Here is a 26,058-nt window from a genome sequence, read left to right on the forward strand (position 1 = left end):
ACAGCTACATGTAAAAGAATGAAATTAGAACATTTTCTCATGCCATATACAAAAATAAACCCTCAATTTGGATTAAAGATCTAAATGTAAGACCAGAAACCATAAAACTCTTAGAGGAAAACATAGGCAGTACACTCTTTGACATAAGTCTTAGCAATATTTTTTATGGATCGGTCTCCTTAGGCAAGAAAAACAAAAGCAAAAATAAACAAACAAATGAGACCTGATTAAACTTAGAAGCTTAGAAAGCATCAACAAAACAAAAGGACAACCTACCGAATTTGGAGAAAATATTTACATTGGTATGTCTGATAAGGGGCAATATCTAAAACATGTAAAAAGCTCATACAACTCAATATCAAAAGACCAACCTGATTAAAAATGGGTAGATTGCCTGAATAGACATTTTTCCAAAGAAGAGATACAGGTGGCCAACAGGCACATGCAAACATGCTCAACATCACTAATAATCAGGGAACTGCAAATCAAAACCACACTGGGTTATTACCTCACACCTGTCAGAATGGCTATCAGCAAAAAGACAACAAATAATAAATGTTGGCCAGAATGTGGAGAAAAGGGAGCCCTAGTACACTGTTGGTGGGAATGTACATTGGTACAGCCCCTGTGGAAAACAGTATGGAGTTTCCTCAAAAATAAAAATAGAACTATCATATTATTCAGCAACTCCACTCCTGGTTATATATCCAAAGAAAATGAGAAAACACTAATTGGAAAAGATATATGCACCCCAATGTTTATAGCAGCATTATTCACAATAGCCAAGATATGGAAGCAATCTAAGTGTCCACCAACAGATGAATGGATAAAGAAGCTGTGATTATATATATATATATATATATAAAATCATACATACACACACACACACACACACACACACACACACACACACACACACACAATGGCATATTACTCAGCCATAAAAACGAGCATGAAAATTTGCCATTTGCAACAACATGGATGGACCGGAAGAGTATTATGCTTGGTGACATAAGGCAGACAGAAAGACAAATACTGTATGTTTTCACTTATATGTGGAATGTTAAAAATAAAACAAATGAATGAATATAACAACACAGAAACATACTCAGAGGTACAGAGAACAAACTAGTGGTTACCAGTGAGGAGAGGGGTGAGGGGAGAGGCAAGATAGGGGAAAGGGATTAAGAGGTACAAACTAGTAGGTATAAACTAAATAAGAAAGGCAAATATATTGTACAGCACAGGGAGTATAGCCAATATATTATATTTACTTTAAATGGGGTAAAATCTATAAAAATATTAAATCACTGCTGTACACCTGAAACTAATATAATATTGTAAATCAACTATACTTCAATTTAAAAAAAGACAACAAATAACTAAATTAAGAAACTATACTATGTCAATGAGAAATCTGCTTAGAGTAAGTTTGTGCACTATAAAATAATGGCAATTTGAGATTACACCACTTTGAAGCCGTCTGCCTGTAACATGATATTTCACAAGTGCTAGAATTCCCTGGTGATCCTGTGGCTAGGACTCCGTGCTTCCACTGCAGGGGGCCTGGGTTCGACCCCTGGTCAGGGAACTAAGATTTTGCAAGCCTCACAGCATGGCCAAAAAAAAACACCAAGTGCTGTCTTGACCCAGTCTTCCTGCCATGACTGAAACCCTCTATTCCACTTAACCTGCAATTTGTCAAATCCCCATCCCAACTACTTCCCTTATCAGGCTCTAACATTACTGGGTTATTTCTTTTTCTTTATTTTTTTGGCTGTGTCAGGTCTTAGTTGCGGCCTGAGTGGTCTTCGTTGCAGCCTGCGAGATCTTTGTTGTGGCTTGCGGGCTTCTCTCTAGTTATGGCCTGCAGGTTTTCTCTCTCTAGTTGTGACGCATGGGCTCCAGAGTGCATGGGCTCTGTAGTTTGTGGCATGCAGGCTCCAGAGCACGTGGGCTCTGTAGTTTGTGGCACGCAGGCTCTCTCGTTGAGGCGTACGAGCTCAGTAGTTGTGGCACGCTGGCTTAGTTGCCCCACGGCATGCGGGATCTTAGTTCCCCGACCAGGGATGAACCCGCATCACCTGCATTGGAAGGCGGATTCTCTACCACTGGACCACCAGGGAAGTGCCCACTCTTGGGTTATAATACATATATACCCAACTGCCAGAGGCCCCCTTCTCCATACCTATACCGAGGGACAGCCCCTTCTTTCTTAGGCCTGAAGAATTATTCAAAATACCCAATACCCTAGAAGCCTATGAAACCTAGCTACTCCTGTTTGCCATACATAAGCATTTCCTGCAGTTCCAGCTTACTGTTACCTATCCCTGGGTGCAAATTCCTGTGTGGCCCTGTGTGACAGCCTTGTCTAGTTTGGAGCTATAAGTAACAAAGAGTTCTGCCTTTCATCTATCTGTCTTTGAGTTGTGTCCCATCATCAAAAAAACTTTAAATCTTATGAAACATCTAGTCTTACCCTGACTGCAACACCAGCTGTCACTAACTGACAGCTGCCTGTACTTGGTTCACTATTTACACTGACTACAAATTATTTCTGCCAAGTAGTGCCAATTGCCAACTTCTTGCCTTTAAATAGTGCTTTATAAGTTTTATACCATATGCCTATATTTTTCCTTAATTTAGTCCTCACAACAGCTTTTAAGGAAAAAATGGCATGATATTACACCAATTTGATTGATGAGGTTAAGGCTCTAATCTGTCACCCAGAGGCAAAGCCAGAACTAAAAACAAATCTTCTGGTTCTTAGTTTAGTGCTATTTCTAGCACAACTTTGTGCCCACCATTCAATTTAGCACTATCTTTTAAATTAAAATTTTCCTATTTAAAGAGTACACAAGAAACTGTTAACTCCTTGTAAGGCCACTCCTTTCCTCCCCCTCAATATCAAGGACAATAGGACTTAAGGGTAAGCCACAGAACTCCCTAAGCCTTGACACCATCACCACCATTGCCAAGCATGATTTAAGGGACCTCGGAACTCTGGCACTTCTGGAAAGACAGCCCCTCTAGCCTTAACTCTGTCCACAATAGGATTGGAAGAGGGTCCACAAGTGCAGCACACTTCTAATGAGATCCTCATTCTACCACACACACCTCATCTACTCACTCCCAGCCAACCCTTATACCTTACCTCACCATTGACAAGATGACTAGACCAGTCCCAAGAAGGGGGCTATAATTAGAACTGATTATCCACCTACCCCTGAGAGTACTAATCCCCTCATGTCCTATATCTCTGCTTACAACACAAGAATCCTTGGCCTCCAGATCATTCCTCATCATAGAGATTCTTACCCTATCATAGTCCTCTACACTGCCTAATTTGAATTAGACTCTAACCCCCCAAATAACATCTAACTCCTTCCACTGTGACCTCTGGAATTCAGGATTTGTCATCAGTAAAATCAAGTAAATATTCTCTTTGCTCTTCATTGCTGCCTCAAGTACCACTTTCCTCCTTCCTCCCTAAATAATGTCCTGATCCTTTGAGACATCAAGCCATACCACACACTACCCTTCCTTGTTATTATCACCTACCATAGTCCTGGTCATTCTCCTTCTTTCATTAAAGACTCCCTCAACTAGCTTGCTATCTCACTTTCCATAACCCCATCATCATTCCTGGTAATATCCATGTGGACGATCCATCTTATGGCCTGGGTTCAACTGGACAAGTATGATCATTAAAATACTGAAACATTTTCATGGCCACTAGTGCCTCCAAGACCCTGCATAGCACGATAGCCTACATTCATTTTGATGGATCCATGCCTACCCCTAGTACTGGCAGTTAAATATTTTGATTACTATCCCTGCTAATACCAAGCCTCCCAGTTCTTCGACTTTTTCTTACCTTAAATGATCTTGTCTACCACCTCAGTCACCCACTTTCACAATCATATCCTATATCTAGTTAGTACCAACAACTGCAACCCCCATCCTAATCTCCAGTTAAAGCATCCTACTCTGCCACCTACACCTTCAGCTTCAACCAATTTGTCTACCTCACTGTGACTCAGGAATAAAATTTATCTTTCATCCCATCTTTGCTCTGTCCCATGCTACTGAAGTCTTCTTTTCACCCATTATGCAGCTTCAATTCCTAAGTCTTATCATTTACTCTATTCTTACTATGTATTAAATTGTCTATTTTGTCAACTGAAAAAAAGTGCACAATGTGAAAGTTGCGACTTAAGTTTTATTTGGGGCAAAATGAGGACTATAGCCTGGGAGACAGCCGCTCAGATAGCTCTGAGGAATTGCTTCGAAGAGGTGTGTGTGGGGGAGGTCAGTATATATGTGATTTTGCTGAAGGGCGATACGTGCAATCAAGCACACATTTTGGCAGAAGGTTACTGCTGGTCACAAGAAGGTTGCTGATAGTCACAAGGCGTAGATGTCTCCATTAATGATTTTAGTGCTTTCCTAGATATGAGAAGATGCAAAAAATTGGGCTCATTAAAACCTTCTCCTAAAAATATCTATCTGAAGGCCTGTTCTGTCAGTTTTTCCCAGAGCACAGAGTGCCTCATTCCTGACCTCCACCCTGAACTCCTTTTAGGGTGTGTTGAAGGTCAGCAACTACAGTGGCTAGTGACCTAATCCTTGTAGAGGCAGATGGCGAGTGACAATTTTTTTTTTTTTTTTTTTTTTTTGCAGTATGTGGGCCTCTCACTGCTGTGGCCTCTCCCGTTGCGGAGCACAGGCTCCGGACGCGCAGGCTCAGTGGCCATGGCTCACGGGCCCAGCCACTCCGCGGCATGTGGGATCTTCCCAGACCGGGGCACGAACCCATGTCCCCTGCATCGGCAAGCGGACTCTCAACCACTGCGCCACCAGGGAAGCCCAACGAGTGACAATTTTAAGGTGGCAATTTACATCATCTCATTTACTCTTCACAACAACCCTACAAAGTAGGTATAATGATTTTCATTTTATTAATTAGGAAACAGGTATATCTACATAAATCTGCCCAGGATTATAAAAATAAAAAGTGAGATTCTACTATTTTAAATGTCTGAACCACTATTTCCTTAAAAATAAACTAGGGATAAAGATAATTTATCTATCTCCCTGAGTTGTGAAGATCACATGTACAAAAAAGCATTTTGTAAATTGTGAAGTGCTCTACAAATACCAGTTTTAATTATCGACTACTGACTAGGGGACCCTTACCCTTTCTTTCCACAGGAATCCTAACCTGACACTTCCCTCAACCTTCCTCTTTCTTTTATAGTCCTAGACATAGTGGACACAAACAGCTGCACTGCCCTGTTGGTAGAAAACTCATCTCTGACATCAAGCTTCAAAACTTTGAATGGAAGAAAAGCAGTGTTATAAATGGTGATTAGACTCTAATTAGCAACTGGAGGTATGGTTTATTATAGCGGAAAAGGTTTTTGTAAGCCAAGCTGCTAATTCATTGCAATCAACTGACTAATAAAGAAACTCTTATAACACAATCCTAAACTGGTGAACACCTGCATTATATGTTTTTATTCAAACCACAGCAGAACAAGAGTTCAGAAATGAAGGAGCTAAGGCTGACAGGCAAGAGACTGAGTCTCTTAAGGTCTTTTGAAGTCCAAAGGAGAACTTGGAACCTTAAATGATTGTGACCTCTCCCTGAGCCCCAGGAAGAACACAGCTGTGTCCTGAGGAACTGTACTGCACACACTAGAATCTGGCTTTGGGTCCAACTCATCCCATTCGGTCGTTCTGAACTCTATCAACAGGGCAGCCCTGGATGACCAAGTTTCCTTAGAATGATATAATTGGACCCACCAGGTATATCACTTCCTTATAACACTAAATATAGTGACTCTCTATTACTTGATATGGCAAATTAAAAATCCTTGACCCACTATTCTAATCTTTCTATCAATTTCCCCATTTCTTCTCTACTCTAGATAGGCATGTCCACACCTGTTTGTTCTTCACCCCACAGCAGGTACACTTCTGCCTTCTGATTCTACCCAAGATGCTGTTCCTACATTTTGCCCTCAAAGCTGATCTTGAAACTCTTCCACCAGAAAGTCTTAAAAAGATGGAATCACCTGCCTGCTACTCACTGCATATTTAATTACCCCACCTTACACAGGAGTTTGGACTTGTCCATATATTACTGTGAAAGGTAAAGTACCACTCTGGTGACAGGTGCACCAGATTATAAGTCTAAGGCCAGGGTTCAAGTCCTAATTTTGCCTTTTGGCTCACTGGATGCTCTTAAACCCACGCTGAGATAATATCTGCAGTTTGCTGATTGAAAGCTAAAGAGATGGCACATTAAAGCTAATAAGCTAAATATAAAGGTATTTTATATTTTTTTCCCTGTGATGTTAAAAAACAAAGTTCTGGCATAAAGTAGATGTTTATTAAATATTAATGACCCATTATTGGGCCATCAGGCCAAAGATGACTATTTTGCCTCCTTTTTCTTTCCTCTTTTGATATAATCTGCCAGCTCTCCCCAAATCTCTCTTTCAAGTAAAGACAGCTTGGTTATTTAACTTAATTTAATTATATGTGTGACAGAGGCAATGCTAATTGTTCATCAAACCCCATTTCCTTTTCTACTGGGGTGCACACACTGTACAGCCACCCTGCAGTTAGGTGGAACCATATGAGCATGCACCTTAGTCATGAATTCTGGCTAAGGAAATGTGTGAAAATGACGGAGAGCACTTCCAGGGCTTGTCCCTGATATCTCCAATAAGTCAGCCACAGCTTTCCTCCTTTATCTGAGGCCCACAGATTGGATGATTCCAAGGCAACAGGGGATGGTAGAACCACAAGATAGAAGAAACCTGGTCTTTCCATGATTGCAAGGAGCAGACACCCCACCCACTGGCTCCAACAAGCCTGCTACACACTGTGACTTATGAGAAACATAAGCTTTTATTATGTTAAACCATTGAGACACTGGTATTGTTAACATACCCAGATTAACATACCTTGTATTTCTCACCTGTGGAAACATAAATGCAAAGAACCCCTGGACTTAGTTCCAGGACCTGAGATACAAATCCTGGCTTAACACCTCCCCCAAATACCCTATGATCTGCTCTACAACATGGTCTATACCCTTCCTCAACTGCATGTCTAGCACATTCTCCTCGTTTTTTTTTTTTTTTCTGGTACGCGGGCCTCTCACTGTTGTGGCCTCTCCTGTTGCGGAGCACAGGCTCCAGAGGCGCAGGCTCAGCTGCCATGGATCACGGGCCCAGCCGCTCCGTGGCATGTGGGATCTTCCCGGACCGGGGCACGAACCTGTCTCCCCTGCATTGGACTCTCAACCACTGCGCCACCAGGGAAGCCCACATTCTCCTCTTTTTCATTAATGGAGACCTCCCCACTCTTCTCTCCCTCAAGACTTCTGTCAGGCCTATCTCTGACCTCCCACCCATACATGTTTACTTCTTTGCTCCTAGTGCAAAGTATATTCCTCTACTTCAGCATTTGTCACATTTTATTGCAAATATTTGTTGACATGTGTTTCCACAGACTGAGTTCTTGAATCCACAGACAGACAATTCCTTTGGGACCTTTGACTTCCAGGATTTAGTTACAGTGCCTGGCACATAGCAAAAAATAAATATATATTAAAGGAATGTTTGTCACCTATGACCTTAAGTGAGTCACTTATTTTTTAAGTCTATAAAGTAAAATTGTACAGAATTGTTCAGATGATGAAGTAATGAATGTGATTGGTAGATTATAAACAGATTCTAACAGTAATCTGTTTATTCTGTTTTGTAGGCCCTTTCTCATCTTTTCCAGTCAAATCTGTCTAATGCTTCGAGGTAGCTTTGTCCAGTAGAAATAAAATGTAAGCGGCAAATATAAACACCTTAGTACCCATAATTTTAAAAGTTGAAAGAAAGAATCAACATTGTGAAAATGACTCTACTACCCAAAGCAATCTACAAATTCAATGCAATCCCTATCAAACTACCACTGTCATTTTTCACAGAACTAGAACAAAAAATTTCACAATTTGTATGGAAACACAAAAGACCCCGAATAGACAAAGCAATCTTGAGAACGAAAAACCTAGCTGGAGGAATCAGGCTCCCTGACTTCAGACTACACTACAAAGCTACAGTAATCAAGACAGTATGGTACTGGCACAAAAACAGAAAGATCAATGGAACAGAATAGAAAGCCCAGAGATAAACCCACGCACATATGGTCACCTTATCTTTGATAAAGGAGGCACGAATGTACAGTGGAGAAAGGACAGCCTCTTCAATAAGTGGTGCTGGGAAAACTGGACAGGTACATGTAAAAGTATGAGATTACCCAATAAAGATGTTAAAAAAAAAAAAGTATGAGATTAGATCACTCCCTAACACCATACACAAAAATAAGCTCAAAATGGATTAAAGACCTAAATGTAAGGCCAGAAACTATCAAACTCTTAGAGGAAAACATAGGCAGAACACTCTATGACATAAATCACAGCAAAGATCCTTTTTGACCCACCTCCTCCTACAGAAATGGAAATAAAAACAAAAATAAACAATGAAACGTATGAAGCTTAATGAAACGTAAAAGCTTTTGCACAGCAAAGGAAACCATAAACAAGACCAAAAGACAGCCCTCAGAATGGGAGAAAATATTTTCAAATGAAGCAACTGACAAAGGATTAATTTCCAAAATTTACAAGCAGCTCATGCAGCTCAATAACAAAAAAACAAACAACCCAATCCAAAAATGGGCAGAATACCTAAATAGACATTTCTCCAAAGAAGATATACAGACTGCCAACAAACACATGAAAGAATGCTCAACATCATTAATCATTAGAGAAATGCAAATCAAAACTACAATAAGATACATCTCACACCAGTCAGAATGGCCATCATCAAAAAATCTAGAAACAATAAATGCTGGATAGGGTGTGGAGAAAAGGGAACACTTCTGCACTGCTGGTGGGAATGTGAATTGATACAACCACTATGGAGAACAGTATGGAGGTTCCTTAAAAAGCTACAAATAGAACTACCATATGACCCAGCAATCCCATTACTGGGCATATACCCTGAGAAAACCATAATTCAAAGGGAGTCATGTACCAAAATGTTCATTGCAGCTCTATTTACAATAGCCCAGAGATGGAAACAACCTAAGTGCCCATCATCAGATGAATGGATAAAGAAGATGTGGCACATATATACAATGGAATATTACTCAGCCATAAAAAGAAATGAAATCGAGCTATTTGTAATGAGGTGGATAGACCCAGAGTCTGTCACACAGAGTGAAGTAAGTCAGAAAGAGAAAGACAAATACGGTATGTTAACACATATATATGGAATTTAAGAAAAAAACGTCATGAAAAACCTAGGGGTAAGACAGGAATAAAGACACAGACGTACTGGAGAACGGACTTGAGGATATGGGGAGGTGGAAGGGTGAGCTGTGACAAAGCGCGAGAGAGGCATGGACATATATACAGTACCAAACGTAAGGTAGATAGCTAGTGGGAAGCAGCCGCATGGCACAGGGATATCAGCTCGGTGCTTTGTGACCGCCTGGAGGGGTGGGATAGGGAGGGTGGGAGGGAGGGAGATGCAAGAGGGAAGAGATATGGGAACATATGTATATGTATAACTGATTCACTTTGTTATAAAGCAGAAATTAACACACCATTGTAAAGCAATTATACCCCAATAAAGATGTTAAAAAATAAAGTATTAAAAAAAAAGTTGAAAGAAGTAGGTGAAGTGAATATCAACAATACATTTTAGCCGAACATATTCAAAATATTGCTTATTAGCTATTGTACATTTTGTTAATTAAGTCTTCTAAATCTGGTGTGTATGTTACAACACACCTCAATCCGGAGGCTGGTGGCTCCCGCAAATTGGACAATGCAGGCGCAAGGCCGACTTCAGACACACGTCTTGGTGAAGTCAACCTCGTTCAGAATTAGTGACTCCTCCTCAACGCTCTCTCCAGCCCCTTATCATCACCCTGGCTATCCTGAAACCTAGAAGGTGAGCTCCTTGAGGAATTCCAGACCGTTGTCTCGAGAAATCTCTCTCACATCGATCGTTGGCATGTGAGGATAGGTTGTTAAATGTCGAGGTAATTAATGAACCTGTGTGCAAAGGACCCCACGGGAGGCCGCGTGGCCAGGACGGAAGATGGTCAGTCAGGGAGAGGGCGGGGTCGAGCCGCCAAGGTCGGCCGGGATCCTGGCGCCTGGGCCCACGGCGTCCAGGGGCGTCGGGCGCCGAGATGCGGGTCCGGGCCGCCTGGGGGCCCTGGAGGCGCAGCCCGTCCCCCGCCCCGGCCCCCACGCCCCTCGGCGCCGCCGCGGCCGCCGAGCCCCGGAAGCGGGCGGGGATTTCCTGTGCCCGCCCCGCCCGCGCCCGCTGGGCCGCCGTCTCCGCCTGTCGCTGGCTCCGCGGCCGCCGGCTCCGAGGAAGCGAGGGCAGAGGGGAGGGGCAGGCGGCGTCCGGGAGGGAGGCACCGGGCCACAGGCCAAGACGACCGGGGTGAGTGGGGCCGGGCGGAGGGAGTCGCGGCTGGAGGGAGGGACGCCTGGCTTCCCGGGGCGGTGAGTGGGGCCGGTCACCCGTGGGGGCGGGGAGGAGGGTCGTCGCGGCCTCTGGGTCGCTGCCATTCTGGGGGGATGTGGGTCGGCCACACTGACACTCTGTGCTCGCCCCTCCCGTCTCCCCGTCCCCCCATCGTCGCTGTCAGGCCCCGCGGGTTCGCACCGCTGTCACCGCTCGCAGGTTACCCCGCGGCTCCTTTTTCTTCACTTGCTCATGCCCCAGTTCACGAGAAACCTGTTTTCTGACCTCACTTCCCCTGCTCCAGCTCTGCCTCTCTCGGGTTCTCTGAAATCTGACCCTCTCCAGGGGCACTGTGACAAGGAGGGCAGAAGCAACCTTACTCTGGAGCGGGCGCCCGTCCCGCCCACGCCCCGCCCGGGACAGGGGCCAGGCTTCTCTGACAGCGCGACTGTCCCTGTGTCCTTGGACTACTCATTTCGGTAGCATGGCCCTTTCCCTATCCAACAACACTTGCTGCAGAAACCAACTTCTGCAGGTGCTATGCCCCCCAGATATGTGAGGAAAAGGGGGAAGTGAAAGTCTTAGAACCCCGACTCCAGTAGGCCTGGGATCATCCTGGAGCCGGGAGAAACCAGGTTAGGGCTGACACCTTAACTGCCCAGATGCTGGCTCTGAGAGAGCAAATATTTTAGCAAATGCAGTTTGAGGACAAGTACCTGCCCCCTCCTTTGCTGATATTTCTGCTAGCACTTCCACAGGTTTTCTGTCAGTGGTCTGGAGAGGCTCACATCTGGCCTGTGAAAGAGGCTTCCTATCAAGGGACTCTGCTGCTGGAGAGATGGAGAAGTGGGTCTCAGAGGTGTCCAGATACTTACCTAGAGGTAAAGTCCTGAAAGAGGACTTTCAAACGGAGCTAGAGAATGAGGAAGACATCTGGTGAAGAGAGGGAATCCATGCTTTACATGTTAAAAGTTAAGTGAATACAGGGGCTGGAATTCAGAGGAAAAAGCTAAAATGGAACTTTTCCTTTATTGCTTTATTGGGAATTGTCCTTTCTCATGAGAATTCTCTGAAAAGGAAACCTTGTAAGCTGGGAATCAGTCCAGGATGCTCCCATGAGGCCCTGAGACATCTCTGGACTTCTGAGATGAAAGGGAAATTTGTTCCCTTCCTGTGCATTGAGCTTAGAGTTCCCACCTACCTCTTTTGTCGAAGACAAATAGGCAAGAAAATAAACAACTTGACAGTTGTCATTACCAATCCTGGGCTCCTGGATTCTTGCAAATGTTTTTGGGTGGATATGAGTGAGCCAGAACAGTTACCAAGGTTCTGACCTGTTTTTGGAAGACTTTCACTGGCTCTGACTGCTTGGGCATTGAGTAAGAATCACAAAAATATGACGTTGCCAAGCAAAAAGGGACTCTTCACAGTCTCATAGACTATTTCCCTGCTGTAAGGCAGGGAGACCGCTATCACAACACAACCTGTCCTGCTCCTAAGATGTCCAGAGCAAAAAGCCTTCAACCAGGTCCTATGCACTGCAGGATTATTAGGAATGTTTTTTTAATCTAACCTAAATCTCTTCTCTTGCAATCAAGAGAAGAGATCTACATAGAGATAGAAAACATCTCTTTTTATTCATTGGCAGCATCATTCATCAGCCTTCTTCCCTAGTCAAGAGAAGACTATGTCCACTGTTTTGAACTTTCCCCCAGTGTACATATTTCCCATCCCTTTCTTCACTTTTGTTTCTTCTGATGGAACACACTCTGGCTTGACCATACGCTTCTTTAAAATTGAGTACATTTTTATAATGAGATCTGACTGGTTCTATCCTGTGTCTCAGGTTCTTTCCTGTGTCTTAAATCACAGGGCTGTTAATTCACCCCAGGGTCATGTTAGCAGCACCTGCTTCCCCTTTTCTACCTAGTCCAAACCCTTTCTTTTTTTCTTTTCCCAATCAGACATTAGCTCCTCACTGACCAACAGTTTCTCTTATCTTTTAGGGTTGCTTTAGAGTCTTATACTTGCTTTCCAAGTTATTGATCTTTCTACCATATTTACTACCAGTTCTCATTTTCTGCAACAGAGTGACAAGTTATATGTCTGTCTGTTGAGGCTTGTCCTAAGTAAGGCACCATTTGGTACAGCCTCATAAAAAATACACCCTTTGACTAGGATTTCTACCTATAGTAATCATTTCATTCTAAACTAACTGATGAGAATGGGATTTGTGGCAGAAAATCTTATGTGTAATTACATCTGTTTTTGTTGAATGCAAGTCTGTTTGCATCCTGTCCTGCATATTTCCAGATTGCTTACATTCAGTGGTTGAAATTTCCAGTTAAGTATTTTCAGTTGTTGAAATTAATTGATAGCTTTTGAATTTCCAGAATTGTTCTTTTTTTTTAAAATGAAGTTCTTCCAGCCCCAAAATAACCATTTGTGACTTTGCTATGTAGCACCTGCTCTTTTCTGGCTCAGCTTCAATTGATTGGAACACATCAAGCTTTTAAAGTTCATCTTTCATCAAGCTCCTCCTATCCAGTGTCATCTTTTATCCCTGGGCTGTTCTCCATAACTCCCTTAGGAATATCACCCCTTTCCATTTTCATGGGCATAACTGATATGAATTTGTTCCAGGTCACAATTTGGGTTTGTAGCAAAGATGCTTTCAGAACAGACTGCAGCCTTGGGGACAGGATGGGAGTCAATGAGTGTTCAGCTGGATGGAGCAGAGCCCCAGGTGGAAAGGGGAAGCCAGGAAGAGGGGCCATGGAGGACAGCACCAGGGCCACTGGAGCACCTGTGCTGTGACCTTGAAGAGGAGCCACAGTCGCTTCAGGAGAAGGGTGAGAGCCCGGAGGGGGTGTGTGTGGGAAGCACAGTGCAGAGAATAGTCTTCTAATCTCTGTTGAAAAAGTAGAGTTAAAAATCCCCAAATCGCCATGGACTGACTGCACAGCATAGTCAGTACCAGGACTAGGTCACAGAAATATAAGGAACTTCTGGACTCTGGTCACAGAAATACTAATATAATGAACACCTGGATTCTGCAAACCATGTAACTGGGCTTCTCCCGTTTCTTGCATAATCACTCCCTCCACGTGCTACATGGTTAGTGGTAACAAATATGGGAGACAAAGGAAGTGACAGAAACACTGACTGCTGTTGGAAAACACACTCAGTAAAATGCACTTTACAAGATGAAAATTACATTCAAATAATATAAGTTCAAACCACAGCTAGTCGAGTAGAAATGGATGAGATAAATACTCTACTAACAACCACTCAGTACCCTTTCAGGATATTTTGAGGGAGGGTCTTTTCTACTACATTTATGCATTGGAGTCTTACCAATGGGTATAAATATAGAAAAAAAAAGTGACCCTTAAGCCCCTCTAAAATAGGGCCCAGGCTCTAACTGGGAAAGATGGATGCTCCATGTCTAATGGTTCCTCTCTCCCCTCACCAGCTCAGTCGGCTCCCTGGGTTCCTGCCATTCCCCAGGAAGGGAGCACTGGAGATTGGGAGATGGCAGCTGCACTGCTTGCAGCTGGATCACAGGTGGGCTGTGTTCTTCCTTTGGCCTCTCTCAGGGTTTTCTCAACGCTGCCTTTCTACAGCCTTTGCATCATTCCATTGATTTGTCATTTCACATGACCACTAATGGTATGTCCATTTTATGTCTGAACAGATTCTGTCCCTTTCCAAGGGGCTCATAATACCCTTTTAAAAAATGAATGGAGGCATGATGAGAAGAAGGGAATTCCTAGAGGTTAGGTGTTTTGTTTTTTTTTTTTTAATGGATGGCTGTGCTATCCACAGGGGGAATTTAAGAATAATTCATTAATGTCCTTTAAGAAATGAATCTGGAAATATTAGGAAAAGAGGACCTGAAGGAAGCTTAGAAGAACATAAAGTAGACAGGATTGGGTGGATGATAGAGCATTTATGGAAAAGAATAGAAGATAGAAAGATGTAAAAAGGGGCAGAGCCAGAGAGAGAAAACAGGTTTAGATTCAGAAGGCAAGGGGAGAGCCGTGGGAAGACAGTAATAATAGTAGTAGTAGTATCCATACTCCCAAAGTGCTTACCATGCTTGCTGTTCTCTGAGTGCTTTATGTATATTAACTCATTTTACCCTGAGAGAAACTCAGTTGTCCCCATTTTACAGATGAGAAAATTGGACAGGAAAAGATTAAGGCACTTGTGTAAGGTCATACTGCTAATAAGTGGCAGAGCTAGGAGTCATTTGGCTCCAGAATCTGGGCTCCTAACTGCCACACTATGCTGCCTTAAAAGACAAGGATATGGCATAATAGGGGAAGGGGGCAAGAAAGAATATTTTCTCTATATTCTTTTGTGCTGATAGGAAAGGAAAGGTCAAGTGGAGAAAGGAGGAGCTAGGACACAATTTCTACAAGGAAAAGAATAAGGCCGGTGAGAAGAGACTGGGCAGACACCTGTAACTAAACAGAGGGCCCAAAGAGTTTGTGGTGCTTCCAACTTCTCATGGTCCCAATTTGGGAAAATCCTCTACAGCCGTTTTCCTCACTCATTCACAGACCATTACCTTTACCCCTTTCCTCATTTCCTCTTCACCAAAACCATGTGCCCTGCCCAGGGACCTCTGGGCAGTTCTTTTTCTAGACACTCTCTTGCCCTCTCCCCTCTACTACTACCTCAGCCTTTTATACTGAGAACCCATTTCCCTTAAGGAACAGCTGCTGACAGATGATGCTACATTTTGTTTCAGGGCCTGGTAACCATCAAGGATGTGTCACTGTGTTTCTCTCAGGAGGAGTGGCGGAGCCTGGACCCTTCTCAGACAGACTTTTATGGAGAATACGTCATGCAGGAAAACTGTGGGATAGTAGTCTCTCTAAGTAAGCATGACCTTCCCCAGCCACTAAATGACTGTGCTCTGGGAGAATGGAGTCGTCTGCTCCAGGGCTGTTGGAGAGCGTCTATTTGGGGTTCTTTTCTAGGCAGAGAATCTGTCTAAGCTTCCACTAGAGAAAGAATGCTAGAGTTAATTCAAAGGGAATGGAAGTAAAGTGTCATATTTTTAAAAACAACAAAATGATGTGAATTATTAGAGAAGAGAACTTTAGGCTCTTCTTGGTTGGGAATTGGGAGGTTCTTTCAAAGCAGAGAGAAGGACATCTAAGAGATGGAACTGAGTCCTTGGAAACTCAGAAACCACCTAGGGAAAGATGGGAGTGTAGGTGGTGAGACAGCTGCAGTAGGGCTAATTAAGTGAAGTTATGACCAGAAAAGACAGTGGGACTGGAAGTATTTGAAATTTGAGTGGAAGAGAGCACTCATTGGGAAGAAAGTATGATTTTCTGAAAGAAAGAAGAGGGACTGAACAGAAACGGGAGGGGGGAAGAGGGAAAGCCTTGTATCTGGCCTTCTATCTTTTCATGTTTTAATATTTCTCTGCTGATGTGGTTGCGCTGTGTCTTAGCTGCGGCACACGGGATCTAGTTCCCTGACCAGGGATCGAACCAGGGCCCCCTGCCTTGGGAGCATGGAGTCTTAACCGCTGTACCACCAGGGAAGTCCCCTGGCCTTTCTTTTATCTATAGAGTTCCAGGGAATAATCTAGGAAACAGCTTTTTTCAGAAATGAGAATTACGGTTGAACTAATTGACATCTCTGTTTTCCTTTCCCATGGGCAGGATTTCCAATCCCCAAACTGGACATGCTTTCTCAACTAGAAGGAGGGGAAGAGCAATGGGTTCCTGACCCCCAGGACTTAGAAGAGAGGGACATTCTGAAGGTCACATATACAGGTAATGACGTAGAACACACTCAGCCACGGCCTTCACCCCTTTTGGAGTTTCATCATTACACGGCCCTCTAATCCGTCCTCTGCCTCAGAGAGTTACAGTACTGAAAGGTTTAGAGATCTTTTTCTTCAAAAGCAAGACGGTGTAACACAGTGGTTTAGAGGGCAGGCTCTGGAGCTAAACTTTGTAGACCTGAATCCAGGACCATACCTGTGGAACCTTGGAAAAGTAATTAACTTATCTTTGGGTTCCTCATCTATAAATTATCGTGAGATTTAAATATGTAACCATAGTAGAACAGTACCAGCCACATAATAAGCACTCAGTAAATGTTAATTGTTGTGGTTGTTCAACCTGCCACCCATTGTGGAAATGCCTTCCACAGTGTCTCTAGTGCTGACAGGTGGTCACCCAGCCAGTGATGATTGTAGCACGTTTCTTAACTCTCTCCATCTATGCTTAGGCAGGAAGATGGTGATTAATAGTTTTTTTTAAGTGCTAAATAAATAACAGTAATAAATAAGTAACAACAATAGCATAGACCATTTACTAGTGCTTACTATATGCAGGTACTATCTGTCTTATAACATCTATCTTATAATGATTCCCATTTTACAGAAGAAGAAATGAAAGCCTACAGAAGTTAAGTGGGAAAGCTGAGATTCGAAATTGGGTATCTGTCTCCTAAGCCTAGGCTTTTAACCTCTGTACCTCTTGCACTGTCTTATACAACATTAAAATCTGTTCTCTCAGCCTTTATGGGGTGAGGTTTAGGCCCTAATAGGCATCATACAACCTCACCTCTGACTCAGGTCCTGGGGTACTCCCTTGTGACTCCCCTCTTGGGGTCGGTATTTTCCCTTTTCCACAGGAGATGGAAGTGAGCACGAAGGGGATACCCCTGAACTAGAAGCAGAACCTCCCAGAATGTTATCTAGTGTGTCTGAAGATACCGTTCTCTGGAACCCAGAGCAGGATGAGAGCTGGGATTCCATGCCCAGGAGCTCCAGAGGCATGCTCCTTGGCCCACCATTTCTTCAGGAAGATAGCTTCTCAAACCTTCTGTGTAGCACAGAAATGGATTCCCTGTTAAGACCGCACACGTGCCCCCAGTGTGGGAAACAGTTTGTGTGGGGCTCCCACCTTGCCAGGCACCAGCAAACACACACTGGGGAGAGGCCTTACAGCTGCCTCAAGTGTGAGAAGAGCTTTGGGAGAAGACATCACCTGATCCGACACCAGAAAACCCACCTACATGACAAACCCAGCAAGTGCTCTGAGTGTGGCAAGAATTTCCGATGCAACTCCCATCTGGCCAGCCACCAGAGAGTACATGCAGAAGGCAAGTCCTGCAAGGGCCAAGAGGTTGGAGAGAGCCCTGGGGCTCGGAAGCGGCAGCGCGCTCCCCCAGTGCCGAAGTGCCACGTGTGCACTGAGTGTGGGAAGAGCTTTGGCCGACGGCACCACCTCGTGAGACACTGGCTGACGCACACCGGGGAGAAGCCCTTCCAGTGCCCGCGCTGTGAGAAGAGCTTCGGCCGTAAACATCACCTGGACAGGCACCTGCTGACCCACCAGGGACAGAGTCCCCGGAGCAGCTGGGACAGAGGGACATCTGTCTTTTAAAATCTGTTTCTGTTGCAGCTGTGGTCACATCTTTCAACCGGTGCTACCAGGAGTCTCTGCCAGAGCTGACCCTCTCCTGCACCCCCGTGGCCAGAGTCATGAGTCCCAGTCCATCCCTAGAAAGATGAGGTTCCAGCATTGGCCAGAGTATTTCTCACCAGTTCTATGAGATGCCACATAAAGTAGAGTTCTTTGGGCAAAACTTTTGGGAAACAGTGCCTACTGCATGGGCTGATATTCAGCCTGAGCCCATTCTCCAGGGTACAGTGGTACCAGCAGTTTTTGGCTAAGGCCCAAACTGCTTGGATTGGTTGGTTGGAGCTTATGCCATACCAGTCGTTAAATATTTTGAGTATCACCCTTCCGTAACATAACTATTCTCTCTCTCTCTCTCTCTCTTTCTCTCTCTCTATATATCTATATCTATATCTATATCTATCTATCTATATATATACATATATATATATATGAAGAGAAAGACCATATTGGCATATTAAAGGCTCTGAAAATTTATGCAGTAGAGCAAATGGTTAAGCCTCTTTTAATGCAGTGTTTCCTAAATTTATTTGACTTCAGTATCCTTTTTATCTCACATCCCACAGAACTGGTGACTCCATGAAACATACTGGTGAACACTGGGTTAGAGAGTAACGAGGAAACAGGAAAGAGATAGTGATCAGGCACCCAGAGCCCCCTTTTTTATCCAGATGAAAGCTGAGGGGCCGACCTTCTTATTGTGTGGGCCCATCATCCTTACACCGATCATCTGAACATACATCCAAACCTCTCACCCAACCTGCTGAAAAACAGAAACAATAACCTTCTCACCCCTATTCCTGCTCCCTTCACCCTGCGTATACATATATCCAGCTGAGAGACCACACTACAGTGCTAAGAGATGGACCTTATACCCCCAAGTAACCCAGGCCCACGCAGAAGAAAAATACTTTATCCCCTTGAACAGACCCCTTTCCTCTTGACAGTGTCTTTATGTGTCTGTGTATCTGTGTGCAGGGTCTTTGAAGAGAGCATGCAAAGTGCAAACTGTATAAGCTAGATTTTCTAGGGGCTGTGTTCTGGGGATGAGGGTAGTGGGGATTGTAAGGATTTTTTTGTTTTGTTTCAAGATAGTAAGTAAGCTGAGTGATCAAGGGAGCCCTAGTGGAAAGGGTTAAGTTGTGGGAGTTGAGATATAAAGCCTTCCCCAGTATCACTGAGATCAAGACAACTGTGGATATTTAAGTCTAGGTCTGAATCTCTGGGCCACAGATTCTTTTTGCCAAAGTGGAGAGAGAAAGAGACATCCTCAGTGAGGTGAGCTGTTTCTTAATTGATTTTAAGCAAGGTACATATAGAAGCTTTGTGCTTAGTGGATTTTTTGGTCTTGTTTGAAGTGCTGCGAAATTAAGGCAGGAGTCACAGTGCCTGCAGGTTGTTATCATCACTCTTGTTTGACCTTGACTGCCTCATCAAGGGGGCAGAGTTATTCTTGTGGATCTCATTCCCCTAAACAGAACTTTAGGGGAAATGGCTGTGGCTTAGCTATTCAGCTGATGCAGGGTAATGAGCTTTCTGGTTGATTTTCCTCCCAATTCTGGAAAGGTGTCTGCACTAAGACTCTTAACTCCAGAACTTGCATAAGTATTCTAGCATCCATTAGTTGATGAGTTGGTCATTGTTTCTCTTTGTTGATGATGTGTTAATACCAATCTTATCATTTAAAAATTACCTTGTATGTAAGAACAGTTTGGGGTTAGGGAGGGAGAAAAGCAAAGAGGATGGAAGTGGGATATTTTCTCTTTAATGCTTAGATTCCGGTTTTTCCTTAACACACGTTTCTCAACCACAGTTGGTGGAATTAACCAGAGAGGCAAGAGGAAGTTAGCTGCAACAGTCTAGTTTAATGACTGTTCCACTTGCTTGGGAAAAACTGGGTGAATCATAGCTCCTTAGAGTCCTGGGCCCAAATGGAGCCAAAAATAGGGTCATTTTGCTCACTGGGCTTCTTAGAGTGGATATGACTTGAGCAACCCAGCCCCTACCTCCCTTCTACTCAGAGCAACCTTCCCTCTTTGCCCAGAATGTACTTCTCTTGCTTATGTTCCTATGAATAGAGCAAAATGGCCAGCCCTTTGTAAGGCATCCTTGTCCCAGGTCCTCAGAGACAGGAGCATTTTAGGATCAGTATTAGGAGATGCCCCAGGGCACAGGAAAATATTGGGTTCCACTGGCAAAACTGGACTATGCCATTTCTTTTACCCTCCCACTATGCCTCATTCATTAATACACATCAGCTCTTTGTGAGCAATGGTTCAGTACCTGTTTTGGATCACAGGCCCTTTTGAGAATCTGATAAAAACCAGAAACTCACTTTTGAGGAAAAAAAGATCTTAGTAATTCACTTAGTTTTGCATACACATTTAACAGGTTCAGAGCTCATCCATGGAGTCACTAAACAGGGGTCACAGAAAGGGAGTCACCCTGACCCAATATGGTCATTATATATTTGTGTCAAGAATTACAAGGCAAGGATCACTAAACATTTTAAGGACTAAGATACCAGAGGCAATAGGATATAAGGAGTGTCTAGTCTTTAATGACTTGAAGGGTAGTGCTTACATTCTACTCTATGTTTTTTAAAAAATTCATATGACATGCTGACAAATCCAGCTCCTCACGAACCTTGTTTTAAAGACTTGTATGAGGTGACTGTCCGTACCATCGGATCATGCCTCTTAACGACCAGGTGTTAACCTCCAGCCTTTGATCTGTTTTAGTAATTGTAAGGTGAGAAAGTGAAGCCCCCAAAGTGTAGGTGCACTCATAGCACCCAACTGAAAGGCAGCATGGCGTCTAAGGGCATTCTGCAGAAGGGGCATCCCTTTAGGTCATTTCTGCTGTACTGCTGTCTTCTCTACCTCCGTCCAACACCACTTCCCTTGGACGAAAAATAAAATAAGCAACAGCCATCAGCTGGGCAAAGAGATTTGAGTGGTTTTTCCCACAGGGAACACTCCCATCTTCCTCCCAACTGCCTCTGCCACATGTCTACCCTATCCTATCCCCTTTAAATAAAAAATATCTCCGTGTTCTCTCTGAGCAAAATGTAAAATAGGGAAGTCCATCTTTAGGGACCTGTCACCTTTTTCCCTCTGTGTGGTGCCTCTACCCTATTCAGAGCCCAAGTATCCTTGCCTTTCCACCCCATCAGAGTATCTCTGCAAAGAATCCCTTACAATGGAGATTGTAACCAAAGGGTTAGCTTTCTCAGAACTATCTACATTTTAAACTGTAGTTCTGATAGTGGAAGTGGAAAAGGGAAAAGATTTTCCCTTGTTAAAGTGATGTTACGCCTTCAGGGAGCAAAGGGGTGATGACTGGGGACAAAATCCTCCCTTTTCCAGCACTCCTACAGTCAAACCACTGTTTCCTATTTCCATCAAGGGCAAGGTGAGCCCTGACTCAGAACCAGAGGTTCCAGAAGACAAGTTCTTTCCATCTCTGTTAAGTTGAGTACACTGGATGGGGGTGAGTGGGGTTGGGCAACAACGGAAAAGTGAAATCTATTCCCTTAGGCCCCTTAGAGATCCTGAGATGGCAAAGTTTACTTCTATTCCTCAGAGTGCTGTACTAGGCCATGGATCTCAAAATGCAATCTTCGGACCAGAAGCATCAATATCACCTGAAACTTGTCTTAGAAATGCAAATTCTCACCCTGGACAAACTGAATCAGAAACTTTGGGGATGGAACCCAGGAATCGGTCTTTTAACATGCCTTTTAACCAGGGTATTTGATGTAGGCTTAAGTTTAAGAACCACTGGCTAGGAGATTCAAATTCCATTTTAATCAGTGGTTCCTCACCGTCTTCAAATAGGGAGAGATGGAATCTTCACACCCCTGTTCTCAGATTTATTTTCTGCAAAATCCTAGGCTAGTTGCTCCTCAGTTCAATTCCTCTCGAGTCCCAAGTTATTCCCCCACCCTTAAGTCAGTGAAAGAACTGGGTTAGTCACCAATTTCAGAAACTGTGGTGGGGTAACTACCAAGCTGTTGTAATTGGTTGGGGCTGGAGCTTCTTAAATGGGTATTGAGAATTCATGGGTCTAGAAATCTGAAAAGACAAAAAGGAGCAGACACCTCAAAGAAGGTAAATCCAATGTAAAACCGAAAAATCCAAAGAAATGGTCCTCCTTTGTTAGTTATCTGGTCCTTTTTCAGGCCTAATAAGTTGCCCTGGAGGTAGGCGGGGTGGGCATTTAGCACAAAGGTAGAGAGTAAGGCCATCTGTCCCAAGCCCCTAAGGACCCACGTATTCCTACCCCACAATTGCACTGGAGACCAATAAGGGGCCATGCAGAGGATTCCTAACCATGATTTGGTCAACCCAAATCATGGGCAAGGGCAGCAGGAGTATTAGAGAGCCCCCAGGACATAAGAGGAAACCAGGGTCATTTAGTAAGATATGACACAAGCAAGATTTGAACCTAGACTCTGTTTACTAGGTAGAGGTTGTAACCAATTAAGCCATGGTACCTATGTCAAAACTGCTTCCTCCTGCTTTGAAGATTCTGTCCAGTTCAGGCTACAGGAAGGGATCTGTCTTGCAGGCCCTGGCCCTGATACCTCCTCCACCCCCTCTCCTAGACATACCCATGAAGATAGTTGCAAACCTGCCACCTCTGTGGGGCTCTGCAGCGTCAGAAGGTTAGAGTGAACCCAGGTTTCTTTAGGGGAGGCAATCAACCCCTGTCTCCTAAGGCAGAGAAGGGTGGCTACAGCTTTCTTCAATTCCAGGCCTCAGGCTCTCCCTCTCTCCTTTCCTGCCACAGCCTCCATCCAGTAAGCAGAGCTCTTCCTCCACTCTTCACTCCCACTTCTGTTTTTCAGTTGGTTTGGTTTGGTTTGGCTTTCTGTTTTGTTTTGCCTGGGGAATGCCACACCTTTCCAAGGGTATTTGTTCTTCCCAATTCCCCTCCTTCTTCCATTATAGTTTCTCACTTCACGTTTCTAGCCAATTCCATTCCATCGTGAGCCCACTTGCTACCTGTCCCTCTGCCTATTGTCGCGTTTCTTTTCTGTCATCTTCAAGCCTAAGTAGAGTCCATTGCTCCTATTTCCCACTTTCTTCCCTCAGATTCTTGGCTTGGCTGTAGCATCTCAGCTGCCATCTCCCCACTCTACCTCTCTCTCTCATACACATCTCCGCACATCTGGGCTTGGCCAAGGTTGCCTGTACTGCCAAATCCAGGCTCTTTACTCCCTCCCTACAGGCTCTTCTTCCCTTGATGAAGTTTCCATTTTTGGCGTGCTTACTACGTCCCAGGCACTGGCTGTCCCAGGCCTGGGAGACTGAGTATGGTGATGGCCCCTGTACTTAGCATGTTCCTCAGCCGACCCCTCCACTGCCACCACTTTCCTGCCACACCTCAGGACACTGTGCGCCAAGGGACCCTCTTCCAGGCAACTCTGGGGGTGTATGCCCACTGGCCTTCCAGCCCAACAGCCTAGTGCCTGCCAGATTTCTAGCTATTGTCTGACTTGGTTCCCTCTGATGGACAGTGAACTTCCCATTGATTACCCAACTAGGGACCTTCATCTGTATCTTTAGAGATCTATAATACAGTATGATCCCTGTCAGTTGAATAAAGGATGTATTGGCTGTGTCGCTGACTTCCTTTCTCCATCCTCTCCTCTCCCTTCCATTCTCAGCTCTTCTCTCCTGATAAAAAGGCTGCAGCAGAGTGGGAAACACCAGATGGCTCCAGGGGGAGTCACGCAGCCATGCAGGAGCCCCCTCACTGCCCCTCCCAAAACACACACCTCAAGATACCACAAGTTAGGTCTCCCCACCTCCCTCCTAGTGTCTTGGCTCCCAGATGTCACTCCCAACAACTAGGGAGGCAACCCATTCTGGAGCCTCAGGGAGCAGAGTGCTGAGCAGGCCGGGCCAAGGGTGAGCTGAGTGAGGGCCTAGCACATGAATTTAAGGACACCTTCCATCTCAGGGTCGTTTAAGGGCTGATCCACTCTTGAGAGACCCTTAGAGTGCTGAGCCTGAGTCTGGAGCCTGAGGTGGTGGTGGTGACTGAACTGACCCCCTAGACAAATTTGCAATTATTGGAGGTTTGGGGGAAGCCAGAGGAAACCTGCACAGATGGGGTTAGACAGGAACTGGGTCCACCAGATGCATTCACCTTTGAGGGTGAAGAGGATGGGCATCTGGTAGAGGGTATCAAGAGGACAGGGTAAGAAACAGTGTGGGGAAAAAACATGGAAACCTGGCCTGGGTAAAACCACCAGCCTGTGACCCACTGACATGGCCTCTCACCCATGGAGCTTCACTGGGGTGGGGAGAGGGAATCACTTTGCAGGCATTGGGTGCAGCCCAAAGGCTTTGCTCTTCTTCATGGGAGTTGCCTTCAAGAGCTTCAGTCCTACTGCTTAGGGGGTGATCTGCCTCTGCAGCTTTCTTAACACCAGCCAGGCTGTTTTGCTACCTGCCTCGTACTGCATATGTTTCATTATTTTCTTGCGTTCACTCTTACTTCCCCCCCCAGGCACTTGGAGTAAAACGTTTGACATGTCTGATCTTTCCCCTAACCAAAAAGGGGAAGAGGGAAGGAACTGACAGAGGGAGGAGAAACACAACTGTGATTGTTCATTGATGGGCCTGTTCTCTCAGCCAGTTCCAGTGGTCGACTGAAATCCTGACTTCCTTCTACTTACTCTCCTATCAGTGTCTTTCCTAGCATTGACAGGACTCATGCTGACACTCCGTCAGTCTGCAGTTCCTCTCTTCCAAATTCTTTGGCTTTTTTAAAGTCCTTTCCAGCATGGTGTCCATCAATTAATTCCCCAAGCAACCTGTCTTCCTGTCCTTGCTAGGCCCTTAGGTTTTGGCTGGATCTGCAGCCCAACCAGACAGCCTTGCCATGTTAGAAGTCCTCAGAGGAGAAAGAAGAATAGGAGAAATCTATTGCTTTGAGACCACTGACAAATGGAAATATTTTCATGTTCTGAAAACACACTCCCCCCAATGTGTTGGAGAACACTTTTCCCTACAAGAAACCGCTAAATTATTAAAACACTCAAGTGTATAAATGAATTCTAAACTTCTGACCTTTCCCTACATAAAAAAAGATGTAAAGCTAATGAGTAGATGGTGAGGCCCCACTCAACATCTATAACTGTAGTGAAGAGAGCACTGGGTTTGCAGTTAAAAGTCAATTTCTAAATTGTACATTTTCTAAACATTAGCTTTTTAATTTAAAATCTAAGAGATTGTAGTGAAGTAAAATGAAATAGTGCATGCGAAAGTATAAACCACCTTATAAACGAAAAAGCTATAACTGACAATTATGTGGAAATTTCTACCTTCTTTTTGAACAAGTTACAATTTATACGAATCTGAAAATGTGTTAAATGAAACACATTTCTATGTGTTTCCTACAATTCCCATCACCTTCCCTCACAATAGAGAACCACTTAGATTTTTTGTGTGTAATCTTCCAGAGTTTCTTTATACAATTGCAAAGAGATATGTTTTCCTTCATTTTACACAAAAGGTAGTCTGTATACTCAACGTCTTGAATTTTTTCCACTTAATTTATCTTGGGGAGCTTGTCATAACAATACATAGAGAATCTCCCCCTTTTTGTAGCTGTATGCTGTTTCACTGTATTGAAGGTTCACAGTTTAACCAGTCCCCTAGTGATATTTCCATTAATATCATTTAGTGCAATGCTGCAGGAAATACCTTGGACATAAGTCTTTTCCCAAATGCATTAATATCTAAAAGGTAAATTCCTAAAAGTGGTTCCACTGGGTCAAAGGACATCTGAATTTGTAATTCTGAAAGCCAAATTTCTTCCACTGGGGTCATGGAGATTTACACTCCCACTAGCATTGTATGTGAGTGCCTGTTTCCCCACAGCCTCACCAATGGAGTAGGTTCTTAAACATTTTAGATTAAAAATGCTGTCTTATTGTTTTAATGTGCATTTCCCTTATGAGTAAAGTTACACTTTTTTCATATATATATATATATATATATATTTTTTTTTTTTTTTTTTTTTTTTTG

The 26,058-nt window shown here is 44.0% G+C and overlaps 1 protein-coding gene and 2 long non-coding RNA genes across 9 annotated transcripts in view; 2 read left to right on the plus strand and 1 right to left on the minus strand.

The window, feature by feature from the left end:
- LOC141275883 (uncharacterized) overlaps window positions 1–26,058 on the minus strand; it is an 81,308-nt gene that overhangs the window by 42,913 nt on the left and 12,337 nt on the right. The window lies entirely within an intron of this gene.
- LOC141275884 (uncharacterized) lies at window positions 5,692–7,827 on the plus strand. The gene is made up of 3 exons (XR_012324427.1): window positions 5,692–5,811; window positions 5,972–6,157; window positions 7,783–7,827. It is a non-coding gene; the product is annotated as an uncharacterized lncRNA (long non-coding RNA).
- On the plus strand, window positions 10,373–23,641 carry ZNF641 (zinc finger protein 641). 7 transcript variants are annotated; one of them, XM_073788755.1, is made up of 7 exons: window positions 10,431–10,529; window positions 11,301–11,524; window positions 13,197–13,405; window positions 14,029–14,120; window positions 15,313–15,442; window positions 16,241–16,354; window positions 17,223–23,641. In XM_073788755.1, exons 3-7 carry the CDS (start codon window positions 13,222–13,224, stop codon window positions 17,975–17,977), a joined length of 1,275 nt encoding a protein of 424 aa, XP_073644856.1. In that variant the 5' UTR covers window positions 10,431–10,529; window positions 11,301–11,524; window positions 13,197–13,221; the 3' UTR covers window positions 17,978–23,641. The 7 variants fall into 7 exon arrangements, with proteins under 7 accessions (XP_019790087.1, XP_019790085.1, XP_073644856.1 ...); XM_073788756.1 differs by having other exon boundaries at window positions 10,505–10,529; window positions 11,312–11,524; XM_019934528.3 differs by lacking the exon at window positions 11,301–11,524 and having other exon boundaries at window positions 10,373–10,529; window positions 15,355–15,442.

The sequence above is a fragment of the Tursiops truncatus genome, chromosome 11, assembly GCF_011762595.2.
Source record: "Tursiops truncatus isolate mTurTru1 chromosome 11, mTurTru1.mat.Y, whole genome shotgun sequence".
Taxonomy (NCBI): Eukaryota; Metazoa; Chordata; class Mammalia; order Artiodactyla; family Delphinidae; genus Tursiops; species Tursiops truncatus.

Bases quoted from the DNA above. Each gene is read 5' to 3' on its own strand.
- ZNF641 (XM_019934526.3), top strand. From the start codon at position 13,222: ATGCTTTCAGAACAGACTGCAGCCTTGGGGACAGGATGGGAGTCAATG. The intron at 15,443-16,240 runs GTAAGCATGACC...TCCCATGGGCAG, and splicing joins TGGGATAGTAGTCTCTCTAA to GATTTCCAATCCCCAAACTG. The intron at 16,355-17,222 runs GTAATGACGTAG...CCTTTTCCACAG, and splicing joins TCTGAAGGTCACATATACAG to GAGATGGAAGTGAGCACGAA.